General features: G+C 36.5%; 1 protein-coding gene across 9 annotated transcripts in view; it reads left to right on the top strand.

Moving 5' to 3' along the window:
• The first annotated feature begins 15,127 nt into the window (after positions 1 to 15,127).
• LOC113661068 (cilia- and flagella-associated protein 46) overlaps positions 15,128 to 25,157 on the top strand; it is a 76,847-nt gene continuing 66,817 nt past the window's right edge. The window contains exons 1-11 of one of the 9 annotated variants that reach the window (XM_047812859.1): positions 15,128 to 15,434; positions 15,584 to 15,690; positions 18,247 to 18,378; positions 18,591 to 18,655; positions 19,937 to 20,101; positions 20,202 to 20,325; positions 20,531 to 20,619; positions 23,664 to 23,810; positions 23,930 to 24,029; positions 24,141 to 24,239; positions 24,961 to 25,151. In XM_047812859.1, the coding sequence (XP_047668815.1) occupies positions 15,386 to 15,434; positions 15,584 to 15,690; positions 18,247 to 18,378; positions 18,591 to 18,655; positions 19,937 to 20,101; positions 20,202 to 20,325; positions 20,531 to 20,619; positions 23,664 to 23,810; positions 23,930 to 24,029; positions 24,141 to 24,239; positions 24,961 to 25,151 (1,268 nt within the window). In that variant the 5' untranslated portion in view covers positions 15,128 to 15,385. Of the gene's footprint in view, positions 15,435 to 15,583; positions 15,691 to 18,246; positions 18,379 to 18,590; positions 18,656 to 19,936; positions 20,102 to 20,201; positions 20,326 to 20,530; positions 20,620 to 21,147; positions 21,212 to 22,557; positions 22,614 to 23,663; positions 23,811 to 23,929; positions 24,030 to 24,140; positions 24,240 to 24,960; positions 25,152 to 25,157 lie in introns of those variants that run through there. The other 8 variants (XM_027175016.2, XM_027175015.2, XM_027175017.2 and 5 more) reach the window with 8 other exon arrangements.

Genomic DNA, 25,157 nt, shown 5'->3' with positions numbered 1-25,157 from the left:
TCTTGAGTAAAGACAGACCTTATTGGAGCAAGAGAGAGTATTTTCAGATGTTATCTTTTCCATAAAAGAAGGTAGAAGATGTGGGCTGGATGTGGGATGTAGTGTGGACCAGACTGGATGAGCAATTAGACTCTTCTGCAATACGAGCCACCGTAAGTATTGCAACTGCAAACTGCAAAAAACCAACAACATGCAAAAACAAACAAACAAAAAAAATGCAAACCATAAAATTTATATGAATACAATTTTTTTATCCTACACAAAACAAAAGAACAAAAAAGGAAATACCTCTAGCAAAACAATTCTTTTACAAAAAAGCACAGAGAAAATATTGGAAATATTCAATGATGCCTGATTAATGGAAGCAAAGAAAAAACTTAAAAGCAGGAGAGTTATAATTAATCATTATATTATAGTTTAAATAACATACCAATATACAGTATGCTAAAAAATAATATCGTAAATACAGTATGCCAAGCGGTCAGCCACTGTTCTTTAAGAGAGCATATTCTTTGCTTGGGAGAAACCTATGTTACATCCTACATCATTATATTATGATTATTTTGGATACGTCATTGTCTTTATAGTGTGGGTACCAGGTAGAACCTCAAACCTTTATCCAAAGAAGCACAGTTGTTAATTTTTGGCTATGTAGACCTAATAGCACTTAAATGTGATACCTTATGTGTTTAGATATAAGTAGATATTGTTAACAATTCTATTCTGCAATTGTGCCAGCAAGGAATTTGTCACATAGCATGAACTTTACATGTATTATTAACCTTTATTTCTTGTTACACTAGATGTGCAAAATATATGTGGATATCTGACCATATCACTCAAAACTATGGCCATTAATATGACGTTGTTCACCTTCTTTGCTGCTTTCACTCTTCTGCTAAGGCTTTTCACTACATTTTGCAATGTGGCTATGGGGATTTGTGCTCATTCACCCACAAGATCATTAGTGAGGTCAGGTACTGATGTCAAGGTTGGTATACAGTCAGCATTCTCATTCATCCCAAAGGTGATCAGTGGGGCTGAGTTCAGGTCTCGGGTCACTCAGGTTCTTCCACATCAACAATGGAAATGGACTTCATAGACCTCAGTTTGTGCAACAGGGTAGTGTTATACTGGAACAGTTCCAGTGAAAAGAAATCTCAGTATTACAGCACACAAAGACTTGCTTTCTACACAATTGTGGTGACAAACTGGAGAGGGCTTCATCATATACATATAAAGTGTATCGGATAAGAGTCTTTAATGTCATCAAGGTCACAATCCTTCCTTTCCAGCCAAACATGAATTTACATCGAAAACCTCTATCTGATTAGAATGATAAAACTGCTTGGTATGAATGAAAACCTGTAGCCGCATTAACCATTTGCATATGAGATGCTTAGAGAAGTCTGTTTATTGTAATCTGACTTCTACCTGGTCCTGAAGGAATTCTGAATTAACCTTGGAATGTTAGACTTATACTGCTTGCTTCCAATGTTATTATTTTTGTTTGTACCTGCCATTGATATTATCTTAGAAATATGATTTAACACAGTTCCCAAAATACAAGAAAATAGCAAATTTATTAAACCAAAACATCCATGATAAAGCATTTACTGAATAAATAAACACTAAATCTGTGAAAGTCTGTCTCTTCCAGTGAGCTATATTAGTCAAGTATAAACGCATCATGTTCAAAGAACTTGATCTCTATCCAACTCTTTAATATAATGAAATGCACTATCTTGTATGGATTATTTTAGAGGTGTATGTTGTCAGAAGCAGTGTGCTTTGCTTATTGACAGAGAAAATAGACCAGCATACCTCCAGTATGTAATAGGACTGTATGAAAGAGAGACAAAGAGAGAGAGAGAGAGAGAGAGAGAGAGAGAGAGAGAGAGAGAGAGAGAGAGAGAGAGAGAGAGAGAGAGAAGTAAGAATAAATAGAAACTAACAGAAAACAAAAGCTGTCTTAAAACTCCATGTTTCTTACTATTACTGTAGCTGAAAAATGCTTAAATTGTCTTTCTACCTGAGCAGAATAGAGACTAATCTCAGTCAATCCCTAAGTAAGTACTGTATATGAGGTGATGGTGTGATTGATAGTGATAGAAAGCATCTCTGCTCTGTCCCTTTATTCTCTTTGAGGAGAAAATATGACCACAAGATAATGCAAGACCATTATGAGATTTGTAGATCTGGAAATAAACACAACATACAGCCTCTGTGTGTGTGTGTGTGTGTGTGTGTGTGTGTGTGTGTGTGTGTGTGTGTGTGTGTGTGTGTGTGTGTGTGTGTGTGTGTGTGTGTGTGTGTTTGTGTGTGTGTGTAATATATTACCTTCAGTAATATTGTTCCTTCACCACTCCAACCTGACTTGGTTGGTTAGTATCTAATGTGGAAGAAGAGAGAGAGAGAGAGAGAGAGAGAGAGAGAGAGAGAGAGAGAGAGAGAGAGAGAGAGAGAGAGAGAGAGAGAGAGAGAGAGAGACAGACAGACAGACAGACAGACAGACAGACAGACAGACAGACAGAGATCAAATCAATATAATAGCTAGTGTTTGAGGAGGGCAAATACAGTAACAATACATAAGGTACATTAATAAGAAGAAAAATATGCCATCTGTAAATAAGCATTTCTTTCTTCATTAGCTAACATTTCCATTTATATATACCTTAAACCCATCACCATTTATAAGCTTTAAACCTAATCAATCATTTATTTCTAAACCATTTTATACTTGTACCACATGAGATAGTGCCTTAGTACTTATACCAAGAAAGAAGTACCTGAGAGAGCACAAAACCATACAGTGCAACACAAATAACCGAACATTTTATGTCATGATTCCCAAGCTGTTGGCTAAATTCATATGGGTTCCTGCTGAATAACTGTAAACCAGGCAGCTGAGTTTGCACCTCTGTCCCACTCTTTCATTTGGATTCCATTTGAACTAGGTGACCTTGTAAAATTTTAATGTCATAAACTAAAGATTATTTCAGTAGCACTAACAAAGTGCAGCGATGGCACGTAGACAAGAAAACCTGCCAAATTAGCCTGACCTTTAATGACTAGTAATTCACTTCCTAACAGTTACTACTGGGATTAACCCTTCAGCAGAGAACACACACTTTGTGTATTGCATTCATTGTACTTATGGATTATGGTCCAAATGTCCTGTTTGGAAGGTGAATTATGAAAGTATAGAAAGATCTTGTAGTAGTAAGTGCAACTGGACTGAATGATTTTATACAGCACTTACCTGAGTGATTGCATCACTCCTACTGTACTGTAGTGGTGAAATATCACACACACTCATGCTCACTAGCCTAAAAGCCTTCCAGATTTATAGCATATGCACAAAAGTTAGACAGGAACAGCTTATTCTGCCTCCAAACTCAAGGATTGTAATCCAAATTCTGATGAAATTTTGTGAAATCTGATAAAATATGACTTTGAAATATAATATGAAATTTCATTTAAATGCAAAAATGTAAAATAAACTTGTGACAATGATGTCAAACAAAGTAAAGTAAATACCTTATATAAAAACCTTATGAATGAGAAATAGCCTTAATCCTAATCACACTCATACCACAATTGGCAAGCCTAAGAGGTTTTAGAAATGTAAGAATTGTGGTATTTAATTGGAATGATGAATTCGTTTAAAAATATGGATTGAGTCATTCATATTTTGGTAATCACTTTCTTCTGGTCAGGATCACAGTGATAAGCTGAAGGAAACCCAACAAGAAACAGGAACAGGAAGAGTATACAAAATTCCACACAGACAGTAACCCGTCAGCAACATTAGATGCTGTAACACTCTGCCTACAGTACTTTTATTTTTATTATTAACTCAAGATACGTATAAATGTTTCCTCATTGGTTATTAGGCTAGTCAGAGATATGGAAACCCTAGATGGTTCTAAAAGTACAGTATCCAAATTAAATCTTTGCCTAGGCAACTGACTGTTGCCAGGTTAGTGGTTTTCACACAAAATGTCTACCATATATGAATATAGAAACTGTCACAGTTGAGAACTGTAGTGACTTGCAATGTATTGGCTCAGTGGTTGGTGAAGTAAACATAATGCAGCAGATGACACATCATGCTTACTGTACTTTCCTTCAACATCAGAGGATGTCCAGCAGTTTATTCATTCTGCATTGTCATTAAGAACTATTAGCAGGGTAGAGAAGAACAAGGATTCCTGGAAGTGATCACAGGGCCCTGATCTAAACATCATCATGTTTGTCTGAGATTATACTGTATAAAGAGACAGAAGGATCTGAGGCAGCCAACATCCACAGATCTGTGTTTAGTTTGCCAAGATGTTTGTAACAAACTACCAGGTGAGTTCAAAAACTGTCAAAAAAATGAACTATTAACACTAAAAACTTTTGCACAGTACTCTTTTTCTCTCTCTCTATCTATTATCATATGATACTATTTGTGATTTATTAGATAAAACGATGTAAACATTAATTGATGAAACCCTGGATTAGCAAAAATTTTTAATATTAATAAATAAGCCTGAGGGAATGAAAAGCTGTGAGAAGGGTAGCTAGGTGAACAAGAAGAAAATATGCATCAAGCAAAGCAAAGGAAGCCAAATGCATGGAAAGCTTTTGGGATTCAAGAGACTGGGGATAAACTTCAGGGAGATTAGGCTCAAACAGTATGCTTTAACACAGCCAGAGGCAAGAAACTGAGATTTAGAGGGCAGAGGGAGACGGAAAGAAAATCGGAAAAGGGAAGGCATGATGAGTTGAGAAGGTAGAGGAGGAGGCAGGAGGAGTAAAGAACACCTGCCAAAGAAGAGGGGGTGGTCTTCTGCTGACAATAATCTGAAAGAGCAAAGATAAAAGGCCAAGACAGATACAGAGGGAGTGTGGAGTGATATGACTCCTTACTATTAAATGTCCCGCATGTGTCCCTACAAAGAGCATTTCCCAATAGGTTAACTTAGAAGGAACTGTTATCTTTAATTAAGTCCAGTGGAGATATTTTCCCTGCATAATGATCCTATCTCAATAGAAGCCTACTTTATTGGGCAACTTATATTATAATTAATATGGCCAGTGGACCATGATTATTTTTATTGCATTAACATCCAGTATTAGTAAAATGAAAATTCATTCAGACATACTTGTACAGAATATGATTTGAAATACAAATTTTCATTCAGAAATTGGTCCATTGCTGTCTGTCTCTCTCTCTCTCTCTCTCTCTCTCTCTCTCTCTCTCTCTCTCTCTCTCTCTCTCTCTCTTTCTTCCTCCCTCTCTCTTTCTTGCATGCCCCGTCCATTTCAAATCACCCCACAGGATATTATTAGGATTTGTTCTGGGCTTTGACTTGGTCATTCCAGAATTCTCTATTTTTTACTTTTCATCGAGTCCTTTGTGGATTTACTGGCATGTTTTTTGTCATGTTTCAAGGTCCAGATCCGATTCAGCTACAGTTTTTTTGACAGATGGTCTCTCATGTTCCTCAAACACCTTCTGATACAATGTAGAATTTATAGTGGATTCTATGATGATGATCTGACCAGGTCCTGCTGTAGCAAAGCATCCCCAAATCATAACACTTCCACTTCCATGTTTTACACTTGGTATGAGGTTCTTTTGCTGAAATGCTGCATTTGGTTTATGCCAAACATGACCTCTGTTATGGAGTCCAAATAAATCAATTTCTGACTCATCTGTCAAAACCACATTATTCCAGAAGTCTTGGCCTTTTTCTCTGTGTTCTTTCACAAACTTCATCTTGCCCTCATGTTTTTCTTAGACAGTAAAGGTTTTCTGCTTGCACATCTCCCATGATAATTAAAGTGGTTCCATGATGATATTTTATGGTTTTTGGAGACTTCTTTAAGCATCTTGTGGTCTGTTCTTGGGTGAATTTGCTTGGATGGACTGACCTGTTGGTCATGTTGGCATGTCCTTACCAGAGTTTTAGTCAACAATTAAGTTAACAATTAAGAGCAAAATAAACTAAACATCTAAGGTTTAAATATTTCAAGCCTTCTTTAAAATGCTCTGTAACAATATTCTTAATAATAATTATATGTAAAAATATAATTTGCACCTGATGTGATACACCTGTAGGTAATTTTATCCATTTTAAATACAAATAAATGTGGGGTGTCCTTACTTTTTCCTCACAAGAATTTTTAATTACATTTTACAAATAATTTAAAACTAATACAAAATGGGTTAGGGTTACTATATTTTTTTAAAAAACAGGCTTTCATGGGGTGTCCTAATTTTTCACTGAGAGAGAGAGTGTGAGAGAGAGAGAGAGAGAGAGAGAGAGAGAGAGAGAGAGAGAGAGAGAGAGAGAGAGAGAGAGAGAGAGAGAGAGAGAGAGACTAAGAAAAAAACTGTCTTAAACCACCATGTCTCTTACTATTAGCTGCAAAATTGCTTACATTATCTTCCTACGGGAGAGGACGCCTCCTCATCTAAATCCAATCAAGGTCATGGCTTAAAATCACTTTCTTGCATTAAGCTACCCTGCTTCAATTTTGTTTACAAATTTCAGAAAAATACTGGTCATGTCATTTTTCACCCTCGAGCATGTACAAAAATCAAAGAAAGTAGTGCAGAATATAGCATGCATGTCAGCAAGGATAAGCTTTGGTTATATGACCGTCGGATGAACTTCCATTTGAAGAAATGTTGAATCTTGTTCAGAAGGTGTGCTCTTTTTCTTCAACAATTAGTCTGGAAAGATAAGGCAGGGTTTTGCTTCTTAACACGCATCTGTAAATAATGATGTTATTTTTCTGCACACCTTCAGCTTTCAAGTCAGCATCCAACACACTTGGCAGGAAGATTCAGCTAATTACAGTTTCTCTTTTTACTTCCCATAGCCTCCCACTTAATTTTAGCCTTGTGTCTAGTTGTATAACACATGCACAGATCAGACATATCATAAAAGCCACCTGCCTAATATTCTGTACGGACCAGTAGAAATATGGAATCCACAAGACCTCTGAAGGTGTGCTGTTGTATCTGGCACAAAAACGTTAGCAGCAGATCCTTTAAGTCCTGTAAGATGTTTACTGTAAGGTGGAGCCTCCATGGATCAGACTTGTTTATCCATCACATCCCTCAGATGACTGATCCGACTGAGATTTGACGAATTTAGTCGCTAAGTAAGTAGTTTTCCACCAAAACTATCCTAATATTGCTGAGAATTTACAGCGCTTATATCTAAATGATCACACATTTGCTATAAAAACCATTGTTTACACAAATCTTATCATTTGTACATAAAAGTTATAGAAAATATAAAAACAGTAAAACACAACAATTTCACATTCCATGAATCTTCTAACATATCTGGGTGCAATATTTGCTCTGAGGTGCACTGAGGGATGATATCTATGTGTGCTCAAACAGAAAGTAATAATGGGTTTAAACAGGAGCCTCATACCTTGAATACAAATCTGAAGAAGCAAACCTCAGGTGCTTTGGGTGATCAAATACATTTCTGGTAATGGGAAATTTATGTACACTTAATTTTATGAAACTATTCATTTTAGTATCATTTTTAGGTAATGACATTTTTCCAATCAATGGCTTGTTTTATGTTACTTCTTTTATGTTACGTCCTGGCCCTGCCATTTTCTTGATTGCTTGTACCCTACTGAGTTTAATGCCAAGTTCAAGCATCTGTAAATAATGATATTGTCATTGTGCACAATACTTTAAACTTTTAAGTCAGAATCCAACACGTGTCATGAAGATTTAGCTCACTATAATGTCTCTTTTTATATTTTATAGCTTCTTACTTAGTGGGTCTCTAAAACAAGGATTATAAAATACATGCACAGATCAAACATACCTTTAAAACCACCTGAATAATAATGTGTAGTTTCCCTGTGCTGCCAAAACAGCTCTCATACATTGAAGTATGAACTTTGAAATATCTCTGAAGGTGTAACACTACACACCTACAGGCAATTTACCAGGGATTGAGAGATTGTAAAAAACAGAGAACCTGAAGGTAATCTATGCAAACACAGGGACATGTGAAAGTCCAGACAGACAGTTAAGCAAACATAGCTTTGAATCAAAAATCATGTATCTGTGTTCTGCATAAAAAGGTAAATTCATGCATACATTTGAGTTGATATTGTTGTGAGGTATATGTGTAACATGTATCTATGTTATGTCACATCAAATAAGCTATTACACTGGTACATTACTTTCATATGTTACAAGAGAGTTAACATATTGCCAACACATGTAATTATCATATGAAACAATCATCTTGTCCAAAGACACGAAGGTACCCAAAGAGCAACAGTAAAGTATGCATCATGCATTTGCTAGATATTACACTTTGTTGAGTCTGCACCAACCCTGAGTCAACCCAGTCTGCACCATTACTCTCTCTACTGAGTGTTATTTTTGCTCTTACAGATAAAAAGTCTCAGTTTGAAACAAATGTCTTGCAGTGACTATATGAAGGCTTTCATATCAGTGTTGTTTAGAATGAAGATCATTTGTATGTGGATACTCTGAGTCATACCAGGTACATGATGAAATATGAGTATGCATGTCCCGTGGGCATTGGTAAGATAACTGACTAGTCCAGTACGGTCAAATCCAGTTTGAGCCAGCATAAAATTACGATAGTTGTAAAGTCTCTTCAGGCAAAGTTTCAGTTTTGAGAGACTTGTTCATTTTTTAAACTAGTATGCAAAGTATTTCCAAACATTTCTACTTCTTATACAAAGTTTTGTTCAAATCTATTCACATTTATTTACATGCACAGAGCATCTGAAGGTTGATGGAGGTAAAATGACTGCACAATAGCTGAGAAAAAGAAAAAACAGTCAAGGGAAATAAAAAAAATCTGGATAAATCTAATGAAAAATTGAACAAGGTGATCAATCAGTGGCAGTCATTAAAACTGTAAGCAAGTAGCATGGTTTCATGTGGTTCTGATTCATCCATCTTGCTCATGTCAAACTGCATCACAGATGAATACACAATCAATTGAGATCTGGCCCTTTGGCTGCAAATTACATTACGGCACCTTAATAACTGGATATGGATTGATCAAGTGGGAAACTCAAACCATTGACATTGACTAATGAGTTTCAATGTTTTTTTATGTGTGTGGTTTTAAAGAGCAGATTAGAGGATTTATTGCTGGTTAGTAAAGCACAGTGATGCAAGTAGCTCCACTAACAGAGCTACAGTAAAGGTTCTCATATCTTTTGCATAAAAAGATAAATGATACCCTGTATCATACTTCAAAAAATCATTCATTTGAATGTGACAGTAATTTTTTGTTTATTTTGTGTGTTTTTTTTTTTTATTGTACTACTGCCACCTGCACTTCATCTTCCTGTACGGTTAAAATTATGCACAGTGAAATATGTGTAATATGTCTGGCCATTAGCTGAAGCTGATCAATAACTGAAATCATTTTACATGAATCTTACAGAAATGAATCTTACAACTCCGGGGCTGTGCTGACTTTTCAGCATTATTTAATAGGATGTGATTTATGAATATACATGCAGTGAAAGCCCTACATACTCTCTTATTCCATTAATCACCCATAAGAGAAAAAAAGGGTGCAGAAATGAATCATGTAAAATACTTATACAGATTAAGAACTACATGCCCTATATCCTTTCTATGATTCACAATCTCTAGCATGTCCACAGAACCCTGTAAGAGACAGTAATAGAGTTCTATTAAATTTGTAAGATTTAGGTGCATGTAAATTATGTTTTTCAACTTGGATTCATTTTTCTCTATCTTTTGTACACTGTGTGACCAAACGTATGTGAACACCTGACCATCAGACCGATATATGGGCCTTCCCCAAACTGTTTAAAAATCTTCTAGAATGTATTTGTATGCTGTACGATTAAGAATTCTCCTTTATTCAACTTAAATGGACCAAACATTTTGTAGTAAGCTTAGTGTGGAAGAACTTCAGTGGCCTGCACAGAGCCCTGACCACAACCCAGTCGAACGCCTCAGCCATAAACTGATTGAGTGACTTTGCCCAAGATCCAACATCAGTGCCTGAAATCACTAAAACTCTTGTGGATGAGTGAGCAAATCTATAAAGCTACCCTCCAAAATCTAGAGGAAAGGCTTTTCAAATGATTGGAGGTTATTATAAGAGCAGAGGGGAATGTTTTCACTTCTACCAAAATCCTACTTACAGGCTGAACATCCCACTACATTCTCAGATATTAATGTGATTAATATGCACAATTTTATGTTGTTGCATTGGTAGCCATTGCTCAGCACCTAGCTGGAAAAAAGATAGAAAGTAAGAGATTGAAAAGGGGATAGAAATCAGAGAGGAGTTATGGCTCAGGCTGAAGGTCTTTGGTCAAGCTTATTGCATATTAAGCTGATAGTGATGACAATTTTTCATTTATCAGCTCTCCTTATCTTGGAAGAGTAGATGAGAAAAACCAGATACAGCTAAGATGATTTCATGGTAGACTATGAAGTCTAATTGAGAAGCAGAAAAAACAGTCTGTAGGTTATTATATCACAATATTAAATGAGAAGGTGACCTAAATAGCTTCACGCTGTAGCCACAAATTGATACTCACATTCTAAGCAGCTTGTATAATTATGTTGGCTTTGGAGAAGCCAACTTTCTGTTTTCCTATTTAAGCTTACACAAAATTTAAGCTTGAAAAAAAGTATCAAGAATAACTCCTCCTAGGGCTTTTGAGCCACATGCACCAAATTCAGATATGTTGTAGACCCTGGTCCGAAGTTTGTTGCTTTTATTTTTCTAAACGATCCGAGTTACGGTACTTCCGGTACCAAGTCTCAAAATGGCCTTTTTACCCATAGACTCCCATTATAAACTTTGGAGGTTTATAACTCAGCAAGCTTTCGAACTATCTACACCAAACTTGGCCAGCTCCTTTAGGGTGATACTCTGAACAAAGTTTTAAATTGGTGTACCGATTGGCCTTTTGGTTGTCTCGCAGCCCCACCCCCAAATATGCAAAATCAACAAACTTTTTACAACATGGACATGTGACATATCAAAACACTCAGCCCAAGGAGGAGAATTGCGTCACGGGTTTTCGTCTCACTTGCCTCCAAATGTTTTGGCACCCTAGTGCTCCAATAGATTTCACAAGTTTTATGTCCACTTGCCTCCAAAAGTAACACTGACCCTTATGTCCACTTGCCTCCAAAAAGCACCGGCCTTTGCGAATACTTGCCTCGTCAAAGCCAACATCAAAGTTTGTTGCGACAAAATTTAAAAATCTAGTTACATCTCTGCTATTAAAGGGCGAATGGATGTTAAAAGAGATGCTGCTACCTTGCTAAGCAATGCAGTCTTGTATCTACATAAAGTACAGAGCCTCTGAGTCATCAATACACTCCAGCTTATACATTCATGTCTACAGTTTCAGGTGCTTTTCAACACCAGGCACGCCACTGTTGGGACGTCAATCCCTGTTACTATTACACTTTATCCTCTTTTATGACTCACATGAAAACGCTTTTTTTTCTGCAAAGCTTTCATTTGCAAATTTTTACTCAACACCTTTTTTGTTAACTGTTTCTTTTTTATCAAAAGGTGACATCAAGTGTGAAAAATATGCTATAAAATGAAAGGAATTTCTATTATTATTCATTTACCCATGAAATGAAATATGAATGGACTAATGAACTGTACTGCTGTGCCTTGTTTTTTTCTTCCTTGATTAACACAAATTAGATTAAGCAGCACAATGTTCTGATTTTTTGTGGGATTAACTAAAGATGAACAGCTGATGGATGAAAGATTAAAGACAAATTCAGCATTTTGCAACTTTCAAAAATTTTAACTTTTTGGAATAATTCATCTGTCTAGAGAATTTGTATAGAAACATTATTTGACACAGCTTGTATTTCCAGATCATGACAAACAAAAGCAAACAAAAGCAACTACTAGTTAGCCAATTCGTTATATATATGTCTGAACATTTTACACACTGTAGAATTATGAAAATGGTATCTTGCCATAACAAAACACAGGTAGCTGTTACAATGCACCTGAACATGTGGAATGTGGTAGCGTTCCAGTTTAACATGTTGGATTACTGATCGGAAGGTCATGAGTTCAAATCCCAGGGCCACCAATCTGCCACTGCTGGGCCTCTGAGCTTAACCCTCAAATGCTTACCTGTATAAATGAGATAAAAATGTAAGTCGCTCTAGATATGGGTGTCTGCCAAATTGCCATGAATGTAAACATGCATGCTGTAAAAGTGCAGTGGCAAACACACATGTGGAGGATTCACATAGTACATATAAAACTAAGATTCAAGAAATGTTCGACAGATTTTCACAGTATCCTGCAAGACTGATGAAAACAACTTGCTGCTGTTTAGATGCGACCACCGAAAAGGCATTGTGTGTAGACAAAGATATTAGTCTACTGCTGTCGGATGATGAGGGTTATATAAGAATAATCCTTGACATGGCATGCTGTTATGGGAAAATAATCTAAGATGGAGTTGACAAAACTGTCCGTCACTGTGTCACCATTGTGGTGTTCACATAAACATATTGAACAGTGAACAGAGTGATTGTATAGCAATATTTTTCTCAAAAATGTTTGAAAATTTTTATTGGAAAAGAAACCTGATGCTGTAGAAATGTGCCAAAACCAGTTGATGTGTGGAACAGTAGGAAAAGTACTTCATTTTACATGCTCAGCTCACACCCACTGAGGTGAATAATATATAAGTGTTTAATATATTTAATTCTGTAGTTATTTCTTGGTTGTTCTGTTTGTAGATACCCACGCGAAGTCAAGAATTGAAAATTCTGTATAAGGGCTCTAAAAATGCTCAGCTGTTACAGAAAACAAAGCAATATAAAGAGAAAAAGAATGTAAAATAACAGGTGAAATACTGTAATGTGATCTGAAAGAAGTACTGTCATGGTATCCTGTTTTTATGTCCTTTTTTGTCAGTGTTATGTTACCTAGTTAATTTTCTAATTGTGTAGCTTACTGCGGAATAGCTATTAAATCCAAGTGAATGCATCAATCCTTGTCGTTCCCTAGTCATTTAAAATTAAACTGAAAACATATCTTTCATCTCTAAACACACATCTCTCACTGAGCAATACTTTTAAAAAACGAATTTGAGTCTAATAAAGGTATTAATAAAGGAAACATGAGTCATGGATTAATAAACTGCATTCATATGCTGATGTTTCTGGTTACATTTGATTTGATTATGTTCTATGTGAAAGCAGTAGTATACATACAGTGAGACGGATATTGCCTAGATGTGCCAGGTTGTGAGCAGCCTTGGCTGTGTAATGTACTTTATATCTCCACTGGTGGGCATAGAGGTTTTTTAAAAAAGCCATTGTGATTGCCTGAAAGCATGTTCCCCTGCTGTCTGTATGGCCCCAAACAACACTGCACACACAAGAAACTCCAGCAGAGCAGAAAAGCAAGTAAAAGATTCAACAAAACAGACAGAGAAATAAAAGCCAAAGAAAGACTTATGGGTAAACATGGAATACGTCGGCTTTTAAGAAGATTACAAAGGATATATGAGACAAGCAATCAAAGGTGCACAGAGCTAAATAAAATAATCTAATCATTCTTAGATTCTCAGAGCACAGATTTTCCCCTTTGCCAGAAATAGGCCTATTTGAAATGCATTTAAAAGTATCTAAAATATATACTTTATGCCTCTGTGCCTCAGCACTCTCCCTCCTTTTCTCTCTCTCTCTCCCTCTCTCTGTCTCTCTCTCTCTCTCTTTCTCATTATAAGGTGCATCAACAATACATTGTATTCAAAAAATGTTATTTTTGTTGTCCTAAATTAAATTAAAATGAAATCCTTGCATAGTGAGATGAACCTTTCTATAGTGACCTAGACTGTGTGAGAGCACATTTGCACCCGTATTATCATTACCGTTACATCCTTTTTTCCCTAGGCAATATAGTTTTGGGACATGTCAAATTAGAGACTGAGATCATTGTTGATTACTATTATAACAACAAGACAGCTGATTCAGCCACAAGAGCATTAGTGTAGCAATGTCAGGGGTGAAGGCCTGGCACATTGTCAGCATTCTACAGTATGTCAACCCAAAGGTATTCAGTGGGGCCGAAGTCAGGGATCTGCAGGCGACTCTGGTTTTGGCAAAACATGTCTTCATGGATCTAACATTGTTTGCAGGTACATTATCACATTACGTTACTTTCTTTAATGGGAAGTCGTTTGAGACACAAGCTTGGAGAAGTTTGTTTGGGTGTGATGGAAGGGCCAGATGAAATGACCACAGAGTAAAAATACAAGCTACAAGCACATGCATATGCATAGCAAAACTATCATCATTTCTGGAGAACGACTCTCACCCCCTGTATGAAACGGTTTCATCTCTGAGCAGCTCCTTCAGTGACAGACTGTTAAATCCTAAGTGTCTGAAGGAGCGATTCAGACGCTCTTTTCTCCCTGCTGCTATTAGACTTTACAATCAAAGCTGCTCCCAATGAACAAGTCACCATAATACACACTCTTATTACTGTTTAACTGCAATAATAACAATAACAAAGTATTTTAAACAACACGTGCAATAACAGAAATTTTGAAAAGCGTGCAACATTACCTGTGTGCAATATGTCTGTTAGTGTAATTACTTACCTGTGGTCTCTTTTTTCTTCTCTATATTTATACATTGTGTTGTGTATATACTGTATATTATATTATGTCTCTATTCTTTTATATATTTGTATTTATTTCTCTTTGCTGCTGTAACGGAGATATTTCCCCACTGTGGGACGAATAAAGGTATATCTTAGTATTTGCGTTATATATTTAGCAGACAGCCTTACATTTTTATACAATAATGCCCAACAGCGGCAGCGGGATTCGAACCCACAACCCTCTGATCAACAGCCTCCTCAATCAACACCCACACGCAGCCACAGAACACAACAAACCACGCTACCACATACGGCGTTATACCTAAGCTTCATTTCGCCAACATTACTGAGTGAAGATGAGCTTTTTTGGGAAATACGCACAGTGAAAAACAGCGTTACACTGAGAAATAATTTAACGCTGCACTTCCGGAGAACACGCGCTCTGTGTTCCATCGTTGCTAGGATACGGGTCTTAGTAACAGGCACGCGAATGCGAAGTGTCTTTTAGTTCGGCAGTTAGCTTCTTCACCTTAACTTAGAATATAGGCTCGAATTCACTTAATTAGATTAGCTACATATGTTAAAACTGCCACATCAGTTCTTGTCGGTTGTTTTTAACCTGTATTTAAATGTGTTTTTCGGAACACGAGACAGGTTTAATCAGCTCATGACATGCCGTTAGCTAGTGTCAGTGTCTCACACTAACTATGGACCTCCAGATACGACAATATCTAAAACTATCACAGGATAAAGACGGTAATAAATGATCCAGTTGTTGTTGTTTTTAAACATAAGCGTAATTTTCCGCGTTCATATAGTTAAAAAAAACCCTCTATGTACAAGTTTACAGCTCATTTATGGAAGTTAATCTGACACTTGATAATAAACATCTCCTTGTCTTGCAGATCCTGTAGCTCTGAGAGACGCTTATGCTACCATTAAAGACGCTGTCTCAGATACTCGGTGTTTCCTCCCAGAGCTGTATGTGCTGTGTGCAGAACAGGCTCTCAGGGTAAGCACTTCAAAACCTCCTATTTATTTATCCTCCTGCCTTCCCCTCAAGCAGTCATCCACCCAGCTGCAAAATAGTCTTTTGTGCACTATATAATATGCTTTAACTAAATGTAAACCACTCTGAGGCACTTGCTCTCTTTTGGTCACCTTTAGTGCCAAGATGCTCACTTCTTTCAGTTTTCGAGTCTCCCACACACCCAAATCAATGTAATATCAGAATGATCTATCATTTTAATAAAATATGTATAACTAAAGTTTATTAACTACATCTACCTAGCAGTTACATTTAGTTTTATCAGCTATACCTGAAATATTGAGTATGTAACCTAAAGTTTCTGGGCACTTAACCACATTTGATATTTAGCTGACACCTTTATCCAGAGTGACTTACATTTTTATTTCAGTTTGTACAACAGCATTAAGGGCCTTGCTCAGGGGCCCAGCAGTGGTAACTTGGTGGATGCAGGATTTGAGCTCACAACATTCTGATCAGTAATCCAACACCCTAACCACTAGGCTGTCATCCCACTAAACACACTCCTGCATGCTTTTTGATCAGCCTATTAATTATTTAGTCTCCCTTTCCTGTTATAATAGCATCCACTTTTCTTTCCTTTTGGGAAAGGCTTTCCACTAGATTTTGGAGTGTGGCGGTGGGTATTTTGTTAATTCAGTCCCAAAAGCATTAGGGAGGTTTGGTACTGATTTTGGGTGAGGAGGCCTGGGGTACAGTTGACATTCCAGTTCAGCAGAATGGTGTTCAGTGGGGTCCAGGTCAGGGCTTTCTGCTAGACATGGAGTTCTTCCACACCTCCCACCTGCTCCCAACACATCTGAGTTCCTACGTTAAAGCGGGTATGTTAGAGTACGGAAGATTCACTGAGATTGTACAGTACACAGGGTTCTCCAGGACCAGAGTTAGCTCTATCACTGCTGACATAATACGGACATTATCAGCATAATGGTGACACTAGGGTGGAATTGGCAAGGTAGTGTGTATCATGCACACATGAGTTGCATTTTGGTGCAGCAGTGTTGCTGGGATTTTTTTTTTTAATCCTCAATGTCATTTTTGAGGGGGAGAAATTTGGTGTGGAAATGTGGTCAGGAAGTAACACTAATTAAGGGTAATTAGTGCATTGGGAATGGTCCACTATTGAGCTAATCACACTAACCAGTTTTCTGGGGTGGCTATTTCCATTGATGCATTGAGGAGAGGGAATTTAACAAATTGTGCACAGATGGACAACAGTTTGTATGCATACACACCTATATGGCATGAGTGTTTATGGGTCCAGTAACATAACAGTTGAGGGGAGTATCTAGCTTTAGATTGACTGGCTGACATAAACCCAAAATAGAAAGTTATTGAAAACATTCAATGCGAAGATACACAAATGAACAGATTGAGTATTACCAATCTTACTTTCCCATCTTTATCTAGCATCACGTTTCATGTCCTGATATTAAGTAAAGAAAAGCATGAAATTATTATTCATATATATTGAACAAGACATGTCTCATCTACTTTACACATCAAACTGAGCCAGCAGAATCAAATATGAGCATGTAGTGTTATCAAATATTGTTATTACGCATGTTTGGTGTCCTCAGACACTGACAGTTCATAACAAAAAGTGATGTTCTGGTACGTGGTTTATGTGGTTAAATTTTTTCTCTTTATTACAATTTTGACACTACTTCATAAACAGAAAATCATCTTATCTGTAACTGCTGTGTTAAACAGACATGCTTTCTCCGAATGTGTGTACTGCAGCTCTTAGTTTGAAATAGATTTGTTTGAAATAATTCACAAGCACCACAGAATGGTACACTGAGACACTGGAGCTCTTCATCTGCAAAATGGCTGAAACATCTTTAATATGCAATAGAGAGGGTTTGAATTAAGTGCAGATCTCTACTGCAATAATGCGGTACTCCCTACCAGGCAGAAAATGACAACAGGAACATTGTGTGCTTTGGAGTGATAAAAAAGGCAAAAATGATTGGTCACATGCTTTTTTTAAATTGTGATGTGATTTTACTGTACCAATTATTCCACCATGGCAAGAAGTATTGTAATAATACGCAGAGACAATAGTGAACCTCTCAGTGTCATAAAACAGAATAAAAATAAGTTGTAGCGCACAGACAGCATACATTTTCTGACTTTTTAATAAAAAAATAAGTGTGAGATCATAGAATTTTGCCAACATAAACTATAATCATATCCCTTAAATGTAGTATTTCATAATGGACTTGCACTGGTTAGGAATCTACTGATCAGTTATATTATGGGCAAAGAAGAACATCATATTTTATTGTATCAAAGCAAAACATAAATAATTGCTATTAAAGTCATAAAATCTAAAAGCTCATACAGTATTCATACATTATGCAAGCATGTACTTATAGTATACTATATTACTTTCTCATTATCACAAATCACATGCTCTAGGGATCTTTTAATAAGGTGGTGTGAAATATTCTGAAATATTAATCATCTGGACTCAATGAGTGTATTTGGTTATGTTTGTGTGTGTTGCCGTTTCAGCTGGGATGTAAAGAGATCACAGAGGATTGCCTAATGATGTACTTAGAGAGCAAACCCCCACCTGATCAGTTTCTATGCCGTGCATACTTCTGCCAGGCTCAGCTGAACTCACCATGCACTATTGCCTCTGTGGTAGGTACCCATGCTTCCTGGATTCATTAGAGGCCGTATAGTCACTTATGGGTAACATTATATAAGGAACTCGTGCGTCATAGATCACGAGGGTGTAGTTATTCTTAGTGCATGCTTAGACACCGCAGATTGTAAAAAAATAAAAATAAAAATTCTGTTATTGTGTTTCATGACAAGCAACATTTTCTTGTTTCTCTGTGTTCTATTTCCAGGAGGACATGCATAGAGCAGTGACATACTATTTGAAGGCTATAGAAATATCCAAAGACAAGCCAAGGTAGGCTGTTTAGGTAGCAGGAGAATGGAACATTACTTTCTCATCCCTATGCTACTCATCTCTTTGCTTTATTATAATTATCAAATATATGCTGTTTAAGTGTGAGAGAAAATGATGTTGTGCCGTTTCTCCAGAGGTGTATCACCAAAAACTGCTATCCAAAAAAAGCCAAAAGATTAGGTATATTTTTGGACATCATAAAATAATCTGCCTGGTTCAAACCCTGTAACAGCTAAGATTTTTTTAGGATTTATCTTAAAAACGGTAAAAGTCTAATCAGAGTAATACCCCTATGCATAATCCCATTACAATGTAGATGTTGTAATCTGAAGCGTGTCTTCAGTGGTTAGTGATGTATGACGGGATGAGGTATAGTTTAAAAGATTTTGATACAGTGTCGACCATTTTTTCAGCACACCATATTATAGCCTGCAATATCTTTGTAACTATTTTTTAAACACATATACTGTAATAATACTAATGTGCAGCCCTTAGTCTCATATGTTTTTATGAGAGATTAAAACGAGTTGTAGGTTACAGAGTTCCGGGTTTATTTTTTTCCCTTTTCAAATAAAAATGCGATGCAGGTACAAATAATCCCTATAGTTTGATGATTCTCCTTTTCACCCATAATAACCGATCACTAATCTGCCTAAGCTTTTGCGCATCATTGCTTGGATGTTATACATTTGCTTTTTTCAATGTCTTTGATCAATGGGCAGAGAATTGTGGAAATGAAGATGTACTGAGAACAGACAGCAACACTCATGAGAGAGCAACAGCTCTGAATAATTGAACTAGGCTCAGTTTCCCCAACGTACTGATGTTTTCAGATAATCTTAACTGCTAGAAAGTGTTCAAAGTGATTCTCACTCGGCCATCTTTTGAGACAACACGTCTTGAATATTTTACTCCCATCCCTGCTTTGCCATCTCTTCTTCCTCTGTTCCATTCTCGATAACACTCGCCATAACATATTCCCTTATTTTGTGTTCACATTACAAGACATTATAATACATTATATTTACAATTACAACATTCATCAGATGCCCTAAACAGAGCCACTTACATAAGTTATTTGTAGTACTTCTAGAACATTTGAACAATCTAAAACACTGCCTTTGTTAACTCTAACTGCATTTGTTAAATCTAACTCCTTCTCTCTCTCTCTCTCTCTCTCTCTCTCTCTCTCTCTCTCTCTCTCTCTCTCTCTCTCTCTCTCTCTCTCTCTCTCTCTCTCTCCCCCTTTTCCCCTTTCTCCCCTCTCTCTCCCTCATGCAGATACCATTTTCTAGTCTTCAATGCTTCTGTTCTGTACCATCAGACAGTGCAAGCTTTCCTGAGGCCTGGTTGGCGGCGGTACTTGGTCTCCTCTCTCACACAGGTGCTCAATGCTCTAGAGGAGGTAGCCGAACCTGACTATGCCTGGCGGGCTGAACTGATGATGTAATATGAGCTTCAGATGTTTTATCATTTGTTTTTTGCTGAGCAATCTTATCGGCATGTATTGAGGCTCCCTTTACAAACACCTTGCTTTTATGTTCAGACTCCTTGTGGAGTGCCTGATGGATGCTGGTAAAAAGAACGATGCTGCTGATTTTTCCAAGGTCACCTCTGATTTTATAGAGCAGCACACACCCAAGCTGTATCCCCGAATTTTCTCCATACAGGTAAATCATTTGTTCTCCCCTCTGGTCAATTGCACTCTTTATTACATTCTGCCCACACAGCTGAGCATCCCTGACTGTATTGGTCTCAGCAATATGCCTATATTTCTTTTTTCTGCCTATATTTTTCAATGTGTCAGTTCCCCAGGTGTGTTGCAGATTTTAGAATTTCTATTTTGTGCTAATAATTCTGTTTGACTTGTCACAGGTTCACCACGATCTTATAGATGTCACCGACATTTTAGCGAAAGCAAGTCCAAAATTACTTGCCATCTATAAACTGCAGAAGCTTAAAAAGTGAGTTGACAAATTCCACTGCATTCATTGATCCCCCAAATCCCCCCGACTTTTTTTAAAACTGATATGATTTCAAGTATTGTGCATGATGCGCCTATGATATTAAGGTATTATTTCTATAATATAGTGCTTGTGATACGTCTGTTGGGACAGAATTCATTTGTGCTTATTGTTGAATTTGAATCATATTTCTATAAGTTATGTTGTTCTTCTTCTCCACTAAAAGTGATCACTCAGACCAAACTGTAGGTCTTAAAGACATGAAACTGGGCAGGAATCTATTAGGCCTATTGGTGGTGCGATAGTGAAATGGTTTATCTTTTATTTTATAACTCTAATACTAATACTAATATTGATTATGGATTTTTTTGACATAATATGCCAAATCTGCTTTTAAGTACTTGTAGGGTTGTGAGTGTGACTTGGTTAATACATTATGTTTATGTGGAACATCACACCCCGTTGTAACGGGGATGTGGTGCCTTTAATTAGACTTGACTGAATTAACCAATCAAAATGCACCGTTCTCGAGCTGCTGAGAGGAGAGCACTAGAGTCGCACGTGCTTCGATGATGTGCTAGTTTATTTAGCGGTTGGTTACTTTACTTATCTTTATTAAGATATATTGTGCTTATTAACTAAGTACAACTGTTCTATTTCTGTTTTTGTTTGACTTAAGTTATATTAATGTATAATACTGAAATGTTATAGTGATGTGTTCGGCTATACATCTAATGCTAGTATGGTTGTTCGGTTAATTCTGCCTCTATGTTGTATTTACATTTATAGTGTCGACTTAAGGATAAAAACGAAGTGTATTTTTATAATTCGGAATATTGTAGTTTTTATTTATTTAGTATAAAAGTGCTTTTATTTTGTGCGCATGCGCACTGAGTCTACCACGCAGTTGGCACGTGAAGGCCTCATGTTAGAGCGCGTGCATTTTGAACAGTTCACTAGGTATGCAGAGCTTAGAGAGAGTACAGTAAAGTTCATTTAGTTAATTAATTCATAACTGAATGAAATAGACAGAGTGCATTCGTTATTGATTAGTTAAGCAAAAATATGATGCCTTTTTTGGTGTTACTTGCATGCAAAATAATTCTAGAAAAAAATAGTTTCCACACTTCAGTCCAGCTGTTTGTTAATATTTTTTTTTTTTTCAAACTAAGATTTTTACATCGTAGATAAATGTTGTACTAAAATGTTGATCTTTACTGAGTTCAATCCATGTTCTTTATCTGCCCCACAGGTTAGTTTTATCACTAATCCAGTCCCATTTGTTTAAAATATATTTTGTTTAGAATATATGACTTCAAAATCATGAAGGCTATCAGCTAATTACATTGATGCGCTTATGATATTAAGGTATTATTTCCATGATATAGAGCTTGTGATACATATGTTGGGACAGAATTCATTTGTGCTTGTTGTTGAATTTGAATCATATTTCTATAAGTGTTGTATTGTGTTTAACTTTAATATAGCGGTGCCCTCAAAGGCTACAGTTGTATTAACACATCCTCTGTATTGAAATTTGCCTTTGGGCAAAATGGTGAAGTGCATGAATTATGCCCTATTGTATTCATTAGATTTGTTGTTGTTGTTGTTGTTGTTGTTGTTCTCCACTAAAATGATCACTCGGACCAAACTGTAGGTCTAAAAGACATGAATCTGGGCAGGAAACTATTAGGCCTATTGGTGGTGCGATAGTCAAATGGTTTATTTTTTATTTTATAACTCTAATACTAATATTGTATAGTGGATTTTTTGATATATGCCAAATCTGCTTTTAAGAACTTGTAGTAGGGTTGTGAGTGTGACTTGGTTAGTACATTATGTTTATGTGGAACATCACACCCCGTTGTAACTGGGATGTGGTGTCTTTAATTAGACTTGACTGAATTGACCAATCAAAATGCACCGTTCTCGAGCTGCTGAGAGGAGAGCACAAGAGTCGCACGTGCTTCGATGATGTGCTAGTTTATATAACGGTTGTTTACTTTATTTATCTTTATTAAGATATATTGTGCTTATTAACTAAGTACAACTGTTCTATTTCTGATTATTGTTTGACTTAATTTATATTAAAGTATTATACTGAAATGTTATAGTGATGTAATCGGCTATACATCTAATGCTAGTATGGTTGTTCAGTTAATTCTGCCTCTATGTTGTATCTACATTTATAGTGTTGGCGAAAGGATAAAAACGTAGTGTATTTTTTTAAATCGGAGTATTGTAGTTTCTATTTATTTATTATAAAAGTGTTTTTGTGCGTATGCGCAAACCACGCTGTTGGCACGTGAAGGCCTCCTGTTAGAGCGCGTGCGTCTTGAACAGCTCACAGCTTATTAGAGAGTGTTCATTATTTCATAATTAAGTAAATTAATTCGAAATGAATTGATAACTGAATGAAATAGACAGAGTGCACTGGTTATTTATTAGTTAAGCAAAAAAAGATGCCTTTTTTATGTTTTGTTGTTACTTGCATGCAAAGAAATTCCAGAAAAATAGTTTCCACACTTCAGTCCTGCTGTTTGTTATTTATCTATTTATTTATTTATTTATTTATTTATTTTTAAACTAAGATTTTTACATCGTAGATAAATGTTGTACTGAAATGCTGATCTTTACTGAGTTCAATCCATGTTCTGTATCTACCCCAAAAGGTTAGTTTTATCACTAATCTGAAACATAGACTTTGTTCTCCTACTTCATTATTTTTATTTTTATTTGGATGTAAAGATTACATGCATGGAGTTATAAAGCACTTCTTTAAACAATGGTCATATACAAAAACTATACATGTTACAGATTTCTGTAGGGTCAGGGTTATGTAGGTGAAATTTGATGTACTGCAAATGTACATCAAATACTGAAAATAATATAAATATGTCAAAATCATGAGGGCCATCAGCCAATTACATTGATGCACACATTCCAGTTTTTAATAGTAAAGTTGCCAATTGTGCTTTCGTGTTCTATGCAACTGGGTCCCTGCACTTTGGAGCTTCAGCTCATTTTTTTATTTGTCAATCTAGCACACCTGTCAATGGAGACAGAAAAGTATCTGATGAACTGAGGGAGATTTTTCTCCTGCTGACTCATTCGGTCCAAACCCAATCATCTACTACTAACAGTGTTAGTCCTGACACAGATGACAGTCCTCACATCCCAGTGTCTAGCAGGTAAATCTGTTTTGCAATGACTATCCATGACTTGTGTAAACATATTACATATTGATACATGTATACAGTATATTTAGGCTGTAGCTGAGTCATACTGTGATCAATAACTTTTATGGCAGGATTGAGCTCCTTTTGGATTTGGCCTTCCTCTCTCTACAGTTGAAAACATGGTTCATGGCCGAGGAATGTGTGAAGGAGCTAAAGACCATTGATGACATTGTGAGTGGACTGATTGCTTCTTACTCCTTCTAATCTCCCTAAATATATACTCAATACATGCATTTCTGAATAAGCAGTTAACAAGATTGTGTATGTCTTTTTTTAATGCAGGCTGTTTGGCAGCATATCATGGTTGAGTGCATTGAGTGTAAACTGGCCCTAATTAAACAGAATGACAACACTGAGGACTACACCAAAAACAGTGTGGAGGTACTAGTATTTTATTTACTTAGTGCAACTTTATTACTGAATTTGGTTCAAGCCATCTGTGATGTTTCAATGGAAGATGTGTTCACACTGGTCCAGTAAACTCTGATAATACCCAGAATTCTTCCCTCTTTCAATTCCCACATTTCTTCCCACTTCCCAATCTTTCTTTAATCACTACATCCCCTACAGATGCACTACTTTCATCATGTCACCAGACTGACTGAGATTAGTTTGCAAGCATGACTCAGTCATATTTAAACACACCATAAGCAACAGGCTATAATATCCAAAGAAAAGAGTTTTAATATGCATGCATTCATAGGAATAAACTCTTGTGAAACTGAATATATTTTATATCCAAAACAAACTTCCTGTGAAATTGCATAGGCGTATATGGGTTAATTTCGACAGAGTAATTGGGAAGCATGAGAGAGACAACTAATGATAATAAAAGGGAGAGACAGCATATGAATCAAAACAAGTACACACAACATGGAAACACAATTCGTATCTTTACATGTTTTGTTTTACTGCATGCACAGTATAACATTTTACTTTTCCGACTAAAATGAAAAGTACATGCACACAACAAAATCACCTACATTATTTTTTATTATCATCTCTTTATTTAACCATTCTGTTGAACTCAGTTTTGCTTACATGGTCTAATTGTCTATATGTACTATGCAGTGTTCAGCATGCATGTGCTTTCTGTTCTTAGGCCCAGTTAAGCGTAGTAAGACGTTTGGAAGCATTGCTCATCAGGGCAGTGAGAGAGGGACATGCTGAGGTGACGCAGAGTGTGTGTGCCGCTCTGTGGAACAGCTGCTTACCTCTGCTCCAGCAGAATCTCAGGAAGAACCTTAAAAGCCCTCTACTCACACTCTCACAAGCCCTAAAAAGCATGAATAGGTTTGT

This window comes from Tachysurus fulvidraco, chromosome 4 (assembly GCF_022655615.1).
Source record: "Tachysurus fulvidraco isolate hzauxx_2018 chromosome 4, HZAU_PFXX_2.0, whole genome shotgun sequence".
Classification (NCBI taxonomy): Eukaryota; Metazoa; Chordata; class Actinopteri; order Siluriformes; family Bagridae; genus Tachysurus; species Tachysurus fulvidraco.
The sequence above is the reverse complement of the archived record's forward strand: the minus strand, read 5'-3'. Positions and strand labels throughout refer to the sequence as shown.